Below are 18910 nucleotides of genomic sequence, written 5' to 3'. Positions count from 1 at the left end.
GCTGGTGCTCCTGCACCTCCTCACGCTGCGGTGCTGGGGCGGCCTCAGCACCCTTCTCCTCCTCCTCCTCATCCTCACTCTTCTCAGTCAGCCAGACCACCCTGGGTGTGAATGGGGGTCTGCACGCCATCCCGCTGCTGTCTGGCCTCAAGGGCTCCTGCCACAGGGATGGGAGACGTGTAGGAAAGCGCCGTAGACAGCAGACAGGGATCAACAGGGAACAAGGTGTGTGCAGATCGGTTCCTGGCAGCTCCTCTCGGTCCCGTTCTGTCCCGTCGTGTCCTCCGGGCACCAGCACCCTGATCACGGCGGGTCACAAAGGGGCTCCCCCAGCCCAGCATTGTCAAAGAGTGGCCGGAGCCTCTCAGCCAGCGACCGAGCGATGGGGGTGGAAACTGGGAAGCTTGGGTCCTGGATCATCTTCCCGAACACAGACAGGGTCATCCCAACCGCATCCACGTCTGTGTCCTGCAGTAGATCCACGAGTGTCTGCAGCAGGAACTGCATTCTTGGGACCTGTGTGGAACCACTGGAGCAGGTGTGGCAGTTGGGGCAGGTGTGGCAGTTGGGGCAGGTGTGGCAGTTGGGGCAGGTGTGGCAGCTGGAGCAGGTGTGGCAGTTGGGGCAGGTGTGGCAGTTGGGGCAGGTGTGGCAGTTGGGGCAGGTGTGGCAGTTGGAGCCCACGCTGCTGCCTCAGGGCCCAGAACCAATGGCCTGCTCCGAAGCACTTGCAGAACCAATGGCCTGCTCCGAAGGACTTGGGCATGTCCATCACCAGGGGAAAGGCAGCGCCCAGCACCAGCAGGCTCCTTTTGGGGGGGAAACTGGAAAACACACCCTTCCACCCCAAAGCCTTCCCTTTCTCAGAGACCCCTTTCCTGCCCATGGGGACTCATCCAAGGACAAGTTTTTCAGGGATCCCCACAGGTCTGGGCTGTGCCCACAGGCTTTGTTGCAGGAATTAAAAGCTTCAGCAGGAGATCCAAAGGGCTAAGTGGTTTATAACCTAAGTTGAAGCTGAGCTCTGATCATTTCTGGTAGTGTTCCAGAAATGTCTCTCAACCAAGGCATTTGATTGGTGACTGGGCTTGTCTGTTGGCCAAGAGGCGTGTACATGACCACACTGGTGTCTCCATCTAGGAGTTGCTGGGGCTTTCAGGGAGGGGGCGCAGGGGGGCTGGGGAGTGCCTCTGCAGCACTGGGGAACAGCCCTGTCCCCTCCTCCCCCGGGACGTCCCCAGGGGGTGGGATGGGTCAAGCCGGCTGCAGCCACTCGCCCTGCGGCCCAGCTCAGCCAAAGGAACACGGCTGGAGTGAGTTATCTAGATATCTAGGCTTTCCTCCAGCCTCACTGTTTTTCTTCTGTAGGATGTTGCTCTGACAAGTGTAGGAAGAGCCTTTGTCCTCTCCCTGTCCCTGTCTTTCTCTCCTCCACTGCATCTGGAGTTCAGCTCTGCCTGTATTTTGACCTGGTCCCTGCCTTCCTGGTGGCACACTGGAGCAATGCACCATTGCTCGGGGCAACCTGCAGTGCCGTGTGCCGATGCCCAAGGGCAGGGGAGGGAGAGGGCGGCGGGGAGCCCCATGCAGTGGCAGTGGCAGCTCCAGAGCCGCTGGGCCGAATCCTGCTGCCAGTGCAACACCCAGGGCTGGGGCTGAGATGCAGTGGGGCTGGGACAGCAGCTGCAGTGGGGCTGCGACAGCAGCTGCACGAAGCCTTACATTGCCAAAGAGTGGCTGGAGCCTCTCAGCCAGCTGCATGCAGAGCGATGGGGGTGGAAACTGGGAAGCTTGGGCCATGGATCACCTTCCTGAGCACAGACAGGGTCATCCTGACCACGTCCGTGTCTGCGTCTTGCAGTACATCCATGAGACTTTGCACCAGGAACGGCATTTTTGGGACCTGCGTGGAACAGTTGGAGCAGTTGTGGCAGCTGGAGCCCACGCTGCTGCCTCAGGGCCCAGACGCCAACGGCCTGCCCCGAAGGACTCGGGCAGGTGAACAGGGAGGCAGGAGAGCTGGGAGCAGCTACCACAGCTCCCGCAGCCCAGCCAAGTCCAAGCCGCTGTGCCAGCCAGCACCCCTGCCCAGCCCCAGGGCACCAGCACGGCTTCAGCCGCTGCCTCCTGCTCACCATCCACGGTTTGTCGCAGAGCACGGTGAGGCCTTTGAGCACCAGGGAACGCGTTATGCTGCAGTCGCTCTGCAGGTATCTTGGGACAAGATGCAGGAAGCTCTTGGCCCTTACATTTAGTTTTGGCCGGCTCAAATGTGAGCAGCCATGCGCTTTGCTGCGGTGAGAACCCTTGGCACCAGCCATCGCTGCCGTGATGAGAGCTCAGGGGTTTCTGGGTCAGCTGTCCCTGTACTGACAGGGCTCGGAACAGAATGCAGTGAGGTGGTTTGTGGCTTCACTTGGATGGTGATGTGGCCAAAGATGGCTGTTTTGGGAGTTGAGGGGCCTGTGACCTGAAACGCGCCCTAATGGGGGAGAAGGAGGAGGTAGAGGGGCTGAGGGCCCCCTTCCTGGCGATGGCTCCCTGTGCCATTCTGCTGCCCCTTGGGCCCAGGGACTGCCCTCCCGCTTCCCTCTGAACTCATGTTTTCACTTACATTGTGCTTTTGTGATTCTCATGCTGAAGCTTTTCAAACACATCTCTTCAAAAAAGGACTCTAGGAAACAGTACAAGGAAAACATAGGAAGAGCATTGGGACATTTCCTAGAGCTGGGAGAAACACTTGTGCAGAAACAAAGGATAAAAACTGGGCAACCTGCAGTGCCGTGTGCCGGCCAACACACATTTATCCATCTAGTTTAATTTCTCCCAACTCCCACGTCCACTGTCCCCACCACCAGCACCAGGCTACAGCGCTCACACTGGCACTGCTTAGAGGAGCCCCTTCTGGCTGTGATCTTAAAGATCCAGCAAACCCCGATGCATCTCAGTTCCCCATAGGAAGCCTTTGAGGAATAGCTCCTGTGCTTCATGGAACCCCATGTTTTATCCACGAGCTTGTCCAAAGCTCCCTGGTGCTCTTCCAGAGCAACACCAGGGAGAATGTAGCTACTTGCAAACAGATGGCTCCAGAGGGCTAGGTGCAACTGAAGCAATGAATCCCATATAGTAAAGGTGACGCTTTCGGTGAGATTTTCGGGCAAAGCCATAAGACTGGCATATAACCCTGGGGACCGACTACAGTGCCAGGGAGATGGGGGATTTGGGGCCTGAAAGAGCTTTGCCTCAGGGCAAAAGGTCATGGGGAAAAAGCAAACAACCGGTAGCAAACTCCCGTGCTACAGTATCAAAATCCTGTGCTAAAGTGTCAAACTCCTGTGCTGCTCTCCTAGAGCAGTGCTCAGATTTCTCAGCCTGAGACTGATGAACCCCTGGGCATGGGTACACCGTGGGTACACCGCGCCTTGTGCCTCCACTGCAATTTAGGAACAATGCAGGGTAAACAGCCTTCCTGCAGCAACCGACCCCCCTGACATCCCAGCCCCAGAGAGGCAGAGAGCTCTGGCCATCTTTGCTTTAAATCACGTGGGCTCAGTGCTTAGTACTAAGGCACAAAGATGCATTACTCAGGGTTTCAAACACATCTCTTCAAAAAAAGGCTCTAGGAAACAGTACAAGGAAAACACAGGAAGAGCACTGGGACATTTCCTAGAGCTGGGAGAAACACTTGTGCAGAAACAAAGGATAAAAACCTGTAGATTGACAAAACATAACGTGTAGAGCATAGGAGGTAGAGGACATCAAAAATAAATTTCAAATTCTGGAGAGAATGCTGTAACAGCTCCCTTTGAAAAACAAAATAGATTTTAATCACTGATTTTGACACAAATGGCAGCATTTAGCCTGGAAACAGGAAACCGGAGCCGGTTAAAGAGGCAACTCGGACCCCTCAACAATCCCGTCAGCAGTTTTTCAGGGATCCCCACAACTCCGGGCTCTACGCATGAGCTTTGTTGGAAGCATTAAAGGCTTCAGCGGATGAAGCAAGGGGCAAAGGGCTTTCTGGTCACTTTTCCTACCACGCTGTATGCCTGGGCAACTGTTGTTGCTGAGCAGAAGAACCCTTTTTCTCTTCTTCTCCCACACCAAAGCAAGACCCACTGGTTGGAGACAGAAGGGCAGAAGAGCAGTAACTCAAGAGCTGCAGGTTCAGACACTCAATAAACTGTTTAATGAAGGAAGAGCCTATGGGGGTGCTGGGATCAGTCCTGCGCAGAGCCCCAGCAGCACAGCCAGCCATTGCCCCAGAGAGAAGGCCGCCGCCTCCTCCACGCCTGGCGGAGTTGGCCCTGCACCTCCTGCAGCCTGGATCTGGAGGAGCCGTTTGCCACTGCAGCTCTCAGCTGGGGCAGCGTGCGAAGGGCCTGGCGTTGGACGTAGGGGCCGCTGTCCTTTGTCGCGTGTTGAACAGCTGGAACAGAGAGGAACAGAGCCAAGGTCAGAGCCCGGATCCACAGGGACCCCAGGAACCCCTCCTGCCAGGGCCACCCCACCAGTTCTTCGGATGGCCAGGGTGAACAGCGGCCAACGGGATTGGATGGAAGGTGCTGGCCAGGAATAGCACACGTGTCCCTGAAACCTCTCTCTGCTCTGCCCCCACCACCACTCATCTGCGCGAGGAGCAGAGCCCTCCCTGGCCGGGGCAGGGATTGCAGCTCCCTGGCCAGGGTCCTTCCTCCACCCCGCCAGTCCCTGCTGACACCCCGCTGCCCTCACTCACCCTCATAGATGAGCCGGAACTTCTCCGGCTGAGCCCTCATGTGCTGCCCAAGGACTCCTGGAAACACACAGCCCATCACCGCTCCTGCTCACCCCAGCAGCGCAGCTCCCCCACATCAGCCCGGCCACACGCGCCCCTGCCCCTGGCAGGGCTGAGCCCGGGCTCTGCCCCAAGCGCGATGCCCGAGGGCAGGGGAGGGAGAGGGCGGCGGGGAGCCCCGTGCAACCCACATCGGGCAGTGGCGGCTCCAGAGCTGCTGGGCCGAATCCTGCTGCCGGTGCAGCACCCCGGCTGGGGCTGAGCTGCAGTGGGGCTGGGAGGGACCCTGGGGGGTTGTGCCTCACCAAGGAACGCGACGGCTGCCTCTCGTATGGAGTCCTGTGGGCTCTGCACGTACGTCAGGGCCTGACGCAGGTACTCTTCTGCTCTGCTGTGGCACTCTACCAGCTGGAGAGAGCGACAGGGGATGGAGACAAGGGCTGGCGCAGACTCTGCCCCTGGCCGCGTGGTCCCTGTGCCCAGGACTGGCCTCCCCTGTCAGGACACCCACAACACCCAGCCAGCAGCCGGCTGGTGCCGGGTCTGGAGGGAGCAGAGGGCTGGCTGCTCCCCGAGGAGCTGCAGTGCCATCCTGTCCCCAACACCCAGCTGGGCTGGGGCTCCGTCAGCAGCCCTGGGCTCGGGCAGGGAGAGGAGCTTGGAGAAGAGCCCGTGGGGCCGCACACCCGAGGGACGGGAGCATATGTGGGCTGCAGGCTGGCGGCGATGGGCTGCAGCAGTGGGCACGGGCACAGCTGCCAGCCCCACACACTGGGCTCTGGGGGCTGGTCCAGGCTGGGGCTGGGGCTTCACGGCCATCCTTACCAGGCACTCGCCGATCGCCTCTATCTGCTGATCCCTTAACACCACCTGCCTGAGCTGCTTCTTCTTCAGGAACAGGGTAGCTTGCAGCAGGGTATCCCTACAGGTCTGCAGAGCAGCAGAGATCAAGAGATGGCACCACTGCCCAGGGCACGGGACCAGTGTCCTCTGCGTCTGGGCAAGGCCCAGGGCCTGTGCTGGCCCGTGGCAAGGAGATGCAGCAGGTGGGGAACTCGTCTGCCGGCAGGTTGGTGCTCGGGCAGAGGAGCAGGGCAACCCCCATCTCGGGCACCGCGTGCTGCCGGGGCAGCAGGACAGACGTCCCCCAGAGCTGCTGCTCTGGAGCCCAGGCCAGGAGGTGGCTGGAGCTCTGCAGTCTGTGAGGTGTCAGGGCAGGAGGCGGCTGAGCCACCTCCCATGGGGACACCAGCAGGTCAGAAATCCTCACCGCTGCCACGGCCTTGTTCTCATCAAACACGTGGAAGATCAGTGGGAGCAGGCTCTGGTGCACAAGCGTCTTCAGCGGCTTTTTTCCGTCGTCTGCTACATGCTCTATCACCTTTTTAAAGATTCTGACGGAGAGCTTTCGCACATACCAGGACTCCTGGTGGACAGGAAGAGGGCAAGAGCTCAGCACCGGCTGCCTCAGGTGCACCTGGTCTTGGTCTGAAAATCCACAAGGCAAAAGGTTTCCTGACAGCACCCAGCACCCATGGGGCTGCATGAAGCCTTACGTTGTCAAAGAGTGGCTGGAGCCTCTCAGCCAGCTGCAGAGCGATGGGGGTGGAAATTGGGACACTCGGGTCACGGACCACCTTCCTGAGCACAGCCAGGGTCATTCTGACTACATCCATGTCTGTGTCTTGCAGTAGATCCGTGAGTCTTTGCACCAGGAACCGCATTTTTGGGACCTGCGTGGAACAGTTGGAGCAGTTGTGGCAGCTGGAGCCCACGCTGCTGCCTCAGGGCCCAGACGCCAACGGCCTGCCCCGAAGGCCTCGGGCAGGTGAACAGGGAGGCAGGAGAGCTGGGAGCAGCTACCACAGCTCCCGCAGCCCAGCCAAGTCCAAGCCGCTGTGCCAGCCAGCACCCCTGCCCAGCCCCAGGGCACCAGCACGGCTTCAGCCGCTGCCTCCTGCTCACCATCCACGGTTTGTCGCAGAGCACGGTGAGGCCTTTGAGCACCAGGATACGTGTTATTCTGCAGTTGCTCTGAAGGTATCTTGGGACAAGCTGCAGGAAGCTCTCAGCCTTTACATCTGGGCGAGGGGAGGCCAGCATCTGAAACACACAGAGCAGTGATGGGGTGCCCGGCCGGCAGGACCCCGGCCCTCAGCAGCCTCTGACTGCTCGTCCTACGAGGAGCCGCGACGCAAGAGCGAGAGCTGGCGCAAGGGAGGCACAAAACACGGACAGAGGCAAGTGTCCCCCCAGCAGCAGGGGGCCAAGGGCACACAGAGGAGCCCACCCTCTGCCCCACACCCACCGACTGGGCTCCCCATGCAGCCGCGGCTACGAGAGGGCAGAGCGGGGGGAAGCAGCTCAGCGAGGCAGCGCTCGCCATCAGGCTCACCTCCACAAGGAACGCCATGGCAGAGAGCTCGCAGCGGGGCTCATTCCTGCTGAGCAGCTCGACCAGGTAGGACACCACAGAGGCATTGAAGTGTCTTGAGACAACACGGATCTCTCTGGCAAGGGGAAAAAGGCACCATCGGCCATGAGCATGGCAGGCAAACCTCTCCTGGGACTCCCTGTCCCACTCAAGGGCCAAAGACCCCTTTGTGCTCCACTCCGGCCACCAGCAGCATTTGCTCCCACAGGCCCGCGTCTTTTCCATACCCCTCACCAGGAGAAAGGCAGTGTCCAGCACCAGCAGGCTCCTTTTGGGGAGGAAACCGGAAAAAAACACCCTTCCCACCCCAAAGCCTTCCCTTTCTCAGAGACCCCTTTCCTGCCCATGGGGACTCGTCCCCCAGGCTCTGTCCCCGGCCCTCAGCGCATCCTGCGGCCACGGCGGCTCCCCTGGCTGGTGCTGCCTGCAGACAGACCCCGGCTCTGTCTCTGTGCCGTCAGCCCAGGCCCTCGGGAGGGGACGCCGGCGCTCTGGGAGGTGGCTGCTCCTGCGCACCCAGCTCTCCCAGCCTTTGCCAGGCTGCTGGGCCATCACCGCTGACCAGTCCCTCTCACGAGCACCAAGGGGATTGTGTGGGGTGCCCTGTCTGCAGGGCACCAATGGCAGGGGGAGCAGGGAGAAGGGGGCTCTCACCTGGCCAGCAGCCCCATTGCGCAGTGGTGGGTCTCAGCGTGGAGGAGCATGTCCCAGCCACGCTTACATTCCACTTCAAAGGCTACAAGCCTATAGTCCAGACGGCAGAGCAGTGCTTTCACAGTCAGCACTATAAACCTGTGTGCAGAGCAAAGCCCAGGTCACGCTGGGAGCCCTGGCTCCAGGCCCAGGGCCATGGGAGGGCTGGGAGGACTGCGATGGAGCACCTGCTGGGGCTGGTGGGAAGGCCGCCTTCCTCCTGGCATTCCCTCCAGAAAGTATCCACCTCATCTGACACCTGCTCTGTGCTGTACAAAACTTGGAAGAGCAGAGCCAGCAGGAGGTGATGGAAATGCACCTTCAGCCCTCTTGGGCAGCCGGACATTCGAAGTATCTCCCACAGAGCCCTGGTTGCCTGCAGAAAACAAAACAGCCAGAGACCGTGCTCAGTGCCGAAACACGCCTGTGGCCAGGCCCGAGCGTGGACGCAAGGGGAGCGCCTGGCCTGGATGCTCCTAAACCTGCCCCTGCCCCGGTTTCCAGTCACCGCGGGAGATGCAGTGGCGGGGGACGATGGAGAACCGCCCGCAGAGGCGACCCTGGGGCTGAGCAAAGGCCTGGTGGGGTCACTCACAGCCAGGGCAAGGACGTCCTGTTGGTCCCCGTCACAGGTGGACGTGCTGTGCAGCGGCCAGTCCTCCAGCACGCAGAGCAGCTCCTGGAACACCTTCTTTGTGGTCATGCTGTTGGTGACCATCATCCTCCACATGGCTGCAGCGGCTCTGCAGGCCCAGAGCTCCGTGTCACTGGGGTTTTGGCCACAGCACCAGGGCCTGGGGAACCGCGGGGGCCAGGGCTGGCCACCAGCCCTGGCTCTGCCCGCTGCCCCTCGCAGGCGGCACCCAGCGGCTCTGCCCCTGCGGGCAGCAGGCGGCTGAGCAGCGGTGCCTTGGTGGGCAGGGGGAGCACGGCAGCGGGCGCTGGGGCTGACGTGCCAGGGCTGGGCAACAGAGGGGCCAGAGGGTCCTGAAAGGCTCTATCTGCCTGCCAGCCCGCATGGGACGGGCTGTGCAGACCGATGGGCTCTAAAGGCTGGGCAGCCCTGAGCCCTCAGGGCAGGTTTCCCAGTACCGGTCGCACGATGGGGCACAGCGCAGCAGGGCCACCACCACATCATGGGGGTGCGCGTCGGTGAGCTCCACAAGGGTGTTGTCCAGCCTGTGCTCAGCAGGCTCATCCATGTTGGTCATGAACCACCGGTGGATGCACCGCACAATCCTGGGCACCTGGAGGAAGCACAGCTGAGAGTTGGAGTGCTGCCGGAGGAAAACTTTTCCCCGGCTTCCTCCGAGAAGTGCTGTCCTTCCCACCACAGTGCGCTGGCCTATAAGGCTGTTGGGAGCCCAGCGGACCCGGCTTCAGGGGCCACAGGGTCCCTGGGGGGACTCCAGCCCTGGTCACAGGCTACTTACCTGCTTCAAAGTGGAGACCTCACTTTCCACAAGCGTATCCAGCAGATCAGCAGCAGCCTCCACATCGCAGGATTGTCCTTCTGTCATGGCCTCAGCGAGCTCGACAGTGGAGCCTTCACAGTCTTTGGGGTGGACAGTTTCCCAAAACAGCTGCGGGAATAGGAAGGGCAGGGAAGAGAAGGATGCCACACCAAATGCCCAACAGCGGTGCTCTGCTGGGCAGCGAGAGCCGAGCTGGCTGCGGGTACCTTTATTCTGGGGTTGTGCAGGACATGGCTGTATTCCTCCTTCTGCAGCTCTTCTGGCAGCTCCCAGTTGGGATCTGGCAAAGACCAAGCGTGGGCAGAGCTGAGGGGCTGCGGGAGAGGCTGGAGAACACAGCCGAGCCCCGTGACAGGGGCTGGTGGGGACACTGACCCCCGTCTCTCTGGCCGCAGGATGGGGCTGGGAGTGCCCGTGGATGGAGCATGGCCAGAGCCCAGCGTGGGGAACAGCCCTGTCCCCCCGTCCCCTTTCCCTGGGCATGTCCACGGGGATGGTCCCAGCCGGCTGCAGCCACTCGCTGAGCGGCCCAGCCCGGCCACTGACCTGCCTGCGGCAGCTGGTGCTCCTGCACCTCCTCATGCTGCGGTGCTGGGGCGGCCTCAGCACCCTTCTCCTCCTCGTTCTCATCATCACTCTTCTCACTCAGCCAGACCACCCTGGGTGTGAATGGGGGTCTGCACGCCATCCCGCTGCTGTCTGGCCTCAAGGGCTCCTGCCGCAGGGATGGGAGATATCTAGGAAAAGCGTCGTAGACAGCAGACACGGATCAACAGGGAACAAGGTCTCTGCACAGGGGCTCCTGGCAGCTCCTCTCGGTCCTGTCCTGTCCCGTCGTGTCCTCCGGGCACAGTGAGGTGGTTGCTGTGCCACCAGCACCCTTATCACGGCGGGTCACAAAGGGCCCTGTGACACGGTGCCACAGGCGTGTGCCCTGGGGCTCCCCCAGCCCAGCAAACCCACCACACAGTGACCCAGCACCAAAGGAGCTCCACAGGAGCTGGCTAAAGAGGCACAAATGGCAGGTTACGGCGGGGAGAACATTTGTGGACATCTCCAAGGACAAGTATTTCAGCCCACAGCTCTGGGCTCTGCTCTTGTTGGAAACATTGAAGGCTTCAGCAGAAGAACCAAGTGAGAAGTGGTTTCTGGTCTCTTTGTCTCCTACACTGCGTGCCTGGGCAATGGTTGCTGAGCACAAGTACCTTTTCTGTCCTCTACCCCAATGCCCTGGGGACCAAAGCAAGACCCAGTGGTTGGAGACAGAAGGGCAGAAGAGCAGTAACTTGAGATCTGCATGTTCAGACACTCAAGAAACTGTTTAATGAAGGAAGAGCCTATGGGGGTGCTGGGATCAGTCCTGCGCAGAGCCCCAGCAGCACAGCCAGCCATTGCCCCAGAGAGAAGGCCGCCGCCTCCTCCACGCCTGGCGGAGTTGGCCCTGCACCTCCTGCAGCCTGGATCTGGAGGAGCCGTTTGCCACTGCAGCTCTCAGCTGGGGCAGCGTGCGAAGGGCCTGGCGTTGGACGTAGGGGCCGCTGTCCTTTGTCGCGTGTTGAACGGCTGGAACAGAGAGGAACAGAGCCAAGGTCAGAGCCCGGATCCACAGGGACAGCAGGACCCCTCCTGCCAGGGCCACCCCACCAGCTCTTCGGATGGCCAGGGGAGGGAGAGGGTGGCAGGGAGCCCCGTGCACCCCACATCGGGTAGTGGGGTATCAGTAACTTTTGTACAAAGATCACTGATAGCATTTGTTCAGCCAGAGCAATGTGACTGAACAGGCTCCATTTGTGTTCACCAACACCATGGTGTCCCATGGGCAGGGCGGGCAGCTCCCACCTCCAGAGCTTCCCTTTTCCACCCCGTTGCTCCCACTACCTCTGCAACGCCATGCCAGGCATTTCCAAGCCTACAATCCCTCCCTCCTTCCTTTCTTTTTGCAAAACTGCCATTTCAGAGGTCAAGCTGGCAGCTTCAGAAGTGTTCCCTCAGATTACTTCCTCACTAGCTCTTTAGGATGTAACCCAAACCACCATTTTAACGGCATCCACAACGTTTTGTGACATTCCACTTAGTTTCAATATACAAAAACAATGGTGAAACTTAGCAATGATATAGCTCTTGTATTTTTCAATCTCTGCAGAAACATTAATTAAACAATGCAAGGTAGTATGCAAAAGAGTCAGAGCCTGGAATCATCAACCGATGGGTTGTGCTTCAGTAGTGACACCAGGATAGGAATAAGTGTTCTGTAAGGAAAGCGACAAACCAGAGATAAAACCAGGTCTTGTCTTCAAAGTTGAGTTTATAAATAGAGAAAATAAGTACTAAGGACAGTATCTGAGAGTGTTCTTTAATATCCTTACACCGGGTAGGTAAAGCTAATGTATTTACACTATCACACGGGAAGAACAACTGCCTAATGCAAACAATATACAGCTATATATACATGTATAAATATATATTCACACACACATTTGGTCTTAAATTTGTTAAAGATGCCTCAGCTGAACTACAGCAAAAAAGATATTGGTATGATGATGCTGAACATACTAAAAATGTAAAAAACCACTGCAGTGACCTCAGCTGTGGATCTTTCCCTCTAGAGAACAGAAATTCTTTAAATCATTACACCTGCTGATGCCCACTGCCCTCAGTACTGACAGCAAACAGGGCTCTTAATTCTTCTTTTCCAGAATGACTGAAGAAAACAAAATCTAGCTACCCATAAAACTCACTCCTGCACATGCAAATGCCATTGGCACAATTAACAGCCCACTTATCAACGGGCAACTGGACAGACCTTTGGCTGCAAAGCTTCTGAAAAACACTCTATGTTGACATGACCCGAGGAGAAACTTGGGTTTTATCCACCCGGGTGTGTTTTAGGGACAAACACCTCGCTAGAGATGAAACACCACACACCCTGTGGCTGTATGTACCCGCCACAGAGACCTACACAACCTTCCTCTTGAGGGGGGGCCAGCCCAAAATTGTTGCAAATACTCTGGAGCAGCTGTTTCCATAAAGAGAACTGCGGCACCGAGTGCAGCATCACTTCTAAAATCCACTTCTTGTCCTTTTCAAAACCTGTGCCTGCCAGCTCTAGGTAACCCTGGGATGAACACCAGCTCCTCTCCAAACAGGAGCACGTTAAGCCAAGGTGAAAACCTTCAAACTCAACTGAAATCACTTGGTATTAAAAAACAAACCTCAAACCAACCAACCAACCAAAAAAAGCAATCAAACCAAAACCAACACAAACCCAACCAACCAAAATAAACAAAACAAACCCAGCAAAAATAAAAAAGTCTATTCTGAGACAGGATAATTAATTTTATGTGTTTTATTTCTGTGGGGTCTTAGGTTTTAAATCAAAATTTTTGTTCTAAGAGTCTACTTGAATTGTAGCTCTGCTTCCTTTTCAGTTAAACTTTGGGATAATTTTCTCAGTGGACATTTTATGACAATCAAAATGCAAAGAATCCAAAACACAGCTTCCCTGCAAGCATGAGCCTCCCAAGCATTAAAACCTACTTTATGGAATGGCAATAATAATCTTCGCTATAAAATCATTGATATTTTAAAAAACAAAACAAAACAAACGGCAATATTTGGTGACCATGACTGAGCAATTCTTAGAACTGATTCTCAGCTCCTAGTTGGCTATTTTTTAAGAAGACAGCCTGGTTTCAAAAGGCAGCGCCGCTCTGCCGTGGGGGACACGCTCTGCTCCGTGCCACCGAGGACTCGGAACCAACAGCTTCATTTCACGCGTGTTTTCACCGAGCGAGCAGGATGAGATTTACTTTGTTCCCTTGGGTCGACAGCACAGAACTGGACTCATGAAATGCAACACGAGATCCTTAGACTTACAGCTGCAAGTTATTTCAGATTTAGAGGATGCACAGAGGCATAGCACACAAAAATCTTCTTACTCTTGAGTTTCCTACATAGTAACCACCCATTAAAAAATTTCTCCAAGATGAGAAGACCAAAATGGCCACAGGTACAGAAACCCCGCTGCTGTACGTCCCCACATAGGCAGAGTCACCATCACCGGCTACACCAGGGTGAGAACAGCTGCTAACAAACTCCTACACACAATACACACAAAAATCATTATTACCAGGTCCTGAGTACGGCTGTAACTGATATTTGAAGTGTGAGCCTTTAGGCCCAAATCTTCTTAAAGCGATCATATATATTTCAAACATCTATAATTAAAATTATATATTTTTACGAACCTACAGACTTCATTATCACTAGAACGTCATCTGGAGAAAAACACCTTAAATTAGATTTCAAGTATTTATCAACCTTAAAGTTGTTATTATTTATTTCAAGTCCTTTGAAGATCCTGAAACAAAAACTCGTGTGCAATCAAAAATATGAAAAAACCCACAATTAAAAGAAGTGAAGCCGCTCTCAGAGCAGCCCTGCAAGTCCCATCCACCCAGCCCAGGCTTTTCTCCCAACACAAAAGTCAGCCATAAAATTGGGCAGCTGCTGGAAGCTGAGCTGCCTTATCTTATGCAGTCACTCCACATTGTATACATCGCTATCCATTGGTGCTCGGTGACAGTGATTTGTGAGGAACACGGGAGCACCAGCAACCACAGCTCTGCCTCCCAACTTCTTTCCACGTAACAGCTGCACAAAAAAGGGACAAGCAACTGAAGGAAGCCAAGCAGTGTTTTATTGACTCCCAGAAGACAGATATGGATTGCATACAACCCTGGAAAACTTCTTACTTTTTAAAATTCTGGAATTATAAACAAGAGCACTCATTCCTCATAAATAACCTGACACCATTCCTTCGTCAAAAGGTTTTGGCATGGAACATATTTCCTTTACACTTTAATTTTAATTGTTCATTTGAACAGCTTAAAAAACTATGTCTATAATAATACTTAAATATATTGCTCATATTTGTGACCTTATAAAAAAAATAGTTTGAGCTAATACTTTCCAAGTCATCCAAAAAAATCCAGAGAGACACCAACTTTTGAATGAGCACTTCAGAAAGATGGGTAAAAATGATTCGCTGGAAATTATCAATGGACTTCATTTATCAACAGACTGAGCCCCTTAGAAACGTGTCTTTATTTCATCTAATAGCAGTAATGATCTCAAGAAAAGGTATATAGTGCGAGCAGCTTTTCCTCGATCCTGCAGACACATATGCATGTATTCAGCTATAGCCACAGAGAATTTTTGCAACGTGAACAAGCCAAGATTGATCTCAAAGGTCCAAGCGCCTGCAAAATCTGACCACATATAATTAAATTCCTTGTAGCTTCACAACAGGGCAGTCTAAGCCTCAGTTAGAGGACGACCACAGAAGCCTTGTCGGGCTGGCAGAGGCCACAGGAGCACTCCTGGTTTTAGTGACAAGCAGACAGGAGGGCTCCAGTCACCTGTGAATCTGACTTAACAAAGCCTGGCTGGTGCAGCTTGCCAGGTTTGTTCCTCTGGCATCTGGAAGAGGCAGCAACCTCTGGAAGCATCCAGGTCTTTTCCGAGGAGACCACTAGGCCACAGTATTGCTCATCTTCCCACAGCAATGCTCGCTACTATCCATAATACTGCCAAAAATGCATTGTTTGCACCTCAATGCATTACTTCCAAGACAGCGACCCACAGGCTTCAACTGCTGATTTTCAGGCTTGATCATTTTTGAAGGTGAAAACGGGTTCCTACTTGGGCAATAACGAAGCAGCACATCTCCTCGGTGTTCATGATTGGCCAGAACTGGGTTTACATCCAAGTCTCCAACACCCCAAGTATTGGCTAACCCCCTGGAGATGCTGTGGCTCAGGTACAGTAGCTCCAGTTCCAGCTTCAGGACACAGGGGCTCTGGCCGGGAAGCTGGCTGGAGGACCCACGCTCCACTCCACTGCTCCGCAATGCGCCAACACGACTCCAAACCGGACCTCTGACCCAATGTGGGTCTAAAAGCAACACCTGACTTGGCTTCAAAGCACGGACCAGCCACTGATCTGCTGTCCCGTGTGGCACAGGGACGGGGCAGCCGAGCGGAGGGACAGGAACCGACAGCTGGAGCAGCGGTGCGCTGGTTTGGTGCTGTCAGGCGCACTAGCATGTCACAAAGCATCACCTTCGTCGCTTGCAAAGGGAACACAGAGGATCTCCAAGATGCTCTTCAGAAAGCACAGGTGTCACCTGGACGGGCATGAGCCGAGGGATGTGTTTGGACACACGCCATGTGAGCAGAGAAGCGAGACCAGACGTTGTCCTATCGCTCCTAAACGTCGTGTACTAAAAAGTATTTTTAAAAATGACTTCTATACACCAGTTAATCAAACTGATCTTGCAATAATTCCCTTCTATCTTACATTTTTACATAAAGCAGAAGTGTTTACACCTTTAGGAAAACCACCTTTCTAAGTCATCAAAGCAACTTACCTAATGAGCTTCATGAAGACCATCACACGTGTAAAGCCAAAAGGCAATGGAATCTCAGAGACACAACAACTTGGGTTAAAGCAGATACAACTCACAGGAAAGAAGACTTAATTTGTGTCCTTACGAGAGCTTTTCATTTCTTCGAGAGGAGAGCAATCAATACCCAGCAACCGACTGGTTTTGGCAATTCAGGCTTAGCGCCCTTAAAATGAGCAATTATTTTTCTTTAAGTTGTCATATTACTGTTACAGTGATGACTGTATTCTGATGAGTTCCTGGGATTTACAAATCACCTACTTCTAAACAGATTTCTGCACATTATAGACTAAACTTCTTAACTTACAAATAATTATTTTGCTGTTTCCAGTTTACAACGGTAAAAAAAAATGAAGACTTCACAATGTGTGTAAATGGGAGGTAAATGTATTTTTAAAAACAGAATAAAAAGCTGCATGTTAAAAACTGGGTCACAGGCTAATAAATACATACATCAAAGACATGAAATTCTCAGCAGCTGGTTTTAAAGAGCAAGGAAGTGAGGAAATACTAGCTGTCCAGAATCCATTCTGGCTCTGTGGTCTATATGCTAGAAATATCCGCAGTTCAAGTACAAGTTAACAGAGGAGTAGAATCAGCTTTGTCACCTATTTTCTTTAAAAAAAAACATAAGCTACCTCCTAAAAGTGTGGTGTAAAACCTAGAGAAACTTTCCTTTCTTCATGCACTTGATGACATTGAATTTAAAAAATGAATTCTTTTAACCCAGAAAAAATGAGTCATTGTATACTGTAAGGACAGCCTTACTGCAAGTTTTCTACAGTAAAAGTATTTCTAGAAATACACCAGAAATTACTTTCCCATAATGAAATATACATTTATGTGTCAGATCATCACTGAGTTTCAATACTTAAGCAAAACAGAAACAGTTACTATGAAGCTTTTTTTAACCGAAAAAAACCAAACCCAACTCCAAACAAAAAGATGTTTTGATGGAGATGCCAGAAAGCAGTGCTGGACACCAGGAATTTCCAGAACAACCCCCTTCCCAAAGTGATGAGCAGTCTGTGAATTAGACGGTGAGAGAAAACTGATCCTGTTCTATGGGCTTCTCCACCCAGGCTCCCAGTCCTGCCTTCAGGAACGCTTTAAACAAACACTCTTTGGCAGTTTGGTACTCAGTGGCTCCTTGCTTGGTGTCGTGGTACAGGTTGGGCTTGAGGATCTTGGAGCGCAAGCTGGAGGAAAGCTGTGTGGATTCAAGACGAGAAAAGAGGAGACAAAAGAAACTATTAAGCCAAATTTTTCGAGAGGGACAGAGTTATTAAAACAGCTAGTATTAAACCAGACAGATACTTCCTTGTAGCTTTTCCTTCTAAGAGAGGACAGAGCAAAACCTCAGTAGGTTTGATTGCAGTGACACTGGGATTATCCTTCCAAATAAATTAAAATGAGAAGGCAAAGGAGATAGCACCCTTTAATTAGCTATAAACCAAGGACTGTTAGATCCTTGCATGCATTTTTGACCAGACATCATCAAATTAAAGAATAAGCTAAACAAATGCATTGTTCGGTTCCATTACTACATGGAGCAGGACCTAACATCAGGCTCAGCTTTCAACAGGCTCAGAAAGTGGCTTCTGAATACAAAAAGCAGCATGCACAGATATTTCATTAAGAATTAAGAAGAACTGGAAAATCTAGCACTCTGTAAGATATACCTTTGCATGAATACGCATCCAGCGGCTGTAAAAAGCATGCTTGCAAAGGCGGGATGCACGACCCATTTCATCTTTGCCGGTTGTAGCATTAATAACTTCAAGACCAGTGTCTCCTACTGTCCAGTTCACGCTGAAGTTTGGCGCTTTCCCTGGCTGACGTGCTTCTGCATTGCTGATACCTGAAAGAAAAGTGATGTTTAATGACAACAGTAAATACCAAACCCTTGATTTTTGTTTCTACTGGGGAGTAAGCGATACGGCAGAGCTACTGAAATCACATCACTAAGCAGTCTTAGAAGTGGATCTTTTATACCAAGGATGTTCTCCTGCACATTTTTCACCAGCTCGCAGAGATATCACCATGCACATCTTATTCTCATCCTGTCTATTCTCATCGTCTCCTCTATTGCTCCTAGGAGGGCAAGTTTGTCGCGGGAGCCACCAGAAACCAGCTTCCTTGTGAAGGGGTCCATGGGGAGTGTAACACAAGTGCCTTGCCACATCCATCTCAGGAGGATCTGGTCTTGCTTATAGGGCAAACCAACAAACTAAATGTTAACCCGCAAATAATTATGGAGTAGAAAAATAGCAGCTTTGCTCCTGCATAAGAAACCGCTGCTCTCGGGGCCACTCAGCAGAGTGTAGGAATGAGCAGATACTGTGAGGTTCCGCAGTTGTAACTCTCCAATCAACCCCTTTTCACTCTGCTGTTGTCAAAATTGAGGTGCATGTTGCTGGCGCTGTGGGCACCCAAGTTAGACAAGGAGAGCCCCAACCTCAGCATCATCTGCAGAAAGTCAAAAGTAGCAGACATTTGTGTCTTCCAGCACCAATCCAGCTGTGCTTCAGCCGCCTCCCCACTTGACGTGCCCATTGCTGCTTCCAGTGCCCAGAAATGGCAAACTGCAGGACTCAAGAGAGGACACACATCACTTTGCTCAGATGTTAAACTGTGCAACACCTCCGAAATACGGCTTTGGATCCTGCAAACGTTACAGAGGTGGCAAAGCTACCTTTAAGGTGTCTCAGTTGTTTCATCAAGAGAGAACAAAGACCCTATTTTTAATGAAATTCTTACTGAAAGCCTATTTCAAATCTACTCCAAGGTTATGCTAGGTGCTACCCTTTATAAGATAGAGTGAATTAGTATAAATTGCACGTAAGCATTGCAGCAGGATGCATTGCTTGCTGATATTTGAAACACAATCCAATAAACAAAGTTAAGCCAACATCACTTGGCCCAGGTCTGTCAGCAGCTCTGGGCCCAGCGCCGAGAGCGTGTGAGACCTACGAGGTCTGAATGACACAGTGAAATTTGGTTTGCTTTCTATAATCAATTCCCCTTTTAATAAACAAACAAACATTTTGAAATATCAAACATAT

The 18910-nt window shown here is 53.2% G+C and overlaps 3 protein-coding genes across 3 annotated transcripts in view; all 3 read right to left on the bottom strand.

Annotated features, from left to right (window-relative positions):
* Window positions 1-303: 303 nt before the first annotated feature.
* Window positions 304-9000, bottom strand: LOC309441336 (maestro heat-like repeat-containing protein family member 7; the record flags this gene model as incomplete). Its single annotated transcript, XM_082055969.1, has 12 exons — window positions 8500-9000; window positions 8093-8280; window positions 7866-8003; window positions 7173-7287; window positions 6743-6880; window positions 6334-6510; window positions 6048-6203; window positions 5603-5707; window positions 5083-5185; window positions 4739-4795; window positions 4262-4429; window positions 304-692 (listed from the first exon to the last, which is right to left on the bottom strand). The coding sequence occupies exons 1-12, from the start codon at window positions 8632-8634 to the stop codon at window positions 304-306; spliced, it is 1869 nt and encodes a 622-aa protein (XP_081912095.1). The 5' UTR covers window positions 8635-9000.
* Window positions 8951-10067, bottom strand: LOC309441335 (uncharacterized protein; the record flags this gene model as incomplete). Its single annotated transcript, XM_082055968.1, has 4 exons — window positions 8951-9151; window positions 9338-9487; window positions 9586-9659; window positions 9926-10067. 4 exons carry the CDS (start codon window positions 10065-10067, stop codon window positions 8951-8953), a joined length of 567 nt encoding a protein of 188 aa, XP_081912094.1.
* A 6143-nt stretch (window positions 10068-16210) lies between these two features.
* Window positions 16211-18910, bottom strand: part of ADARB1 (adenosine deaminase RNA specific B1) — a 61258-nt gene continuing 58558 nt past the window's right edge. Inside the window, exons 10-11 of the mRNA XM_082055238.1 lie at window positions 17528-17706; window positions 16211-17055 (exon numbers count right to left, since the gene is read on the bottom strand). Coding sequence (XP_081911364.1) covers window positions 16879-17055; window positions 17528-17706 — 356 coding nt within the window. The 3' untranslated portion in view covers window positions 16211-16878. The remainder of the gene's footprint in view (window positions 17056-17527; window positions 17707-18910) is intronic.

Source organism: Streptopelia decaocto, assembly GCF_964273445.1.
Source record: "Streptopelia decaocto genome assembly, chromosome: 6".
In the NCBI taxonomy this organism is placed as follows: domain Eukaryota; kingdom Metazoa; phylum Chordata; class Aves; order Columbiformes; family Columbidae; genus Streptopelia; species Streptopelia decaocto.
This window is presented reverse-complemented; position numbering and strand designations above follow the sequence as displayed.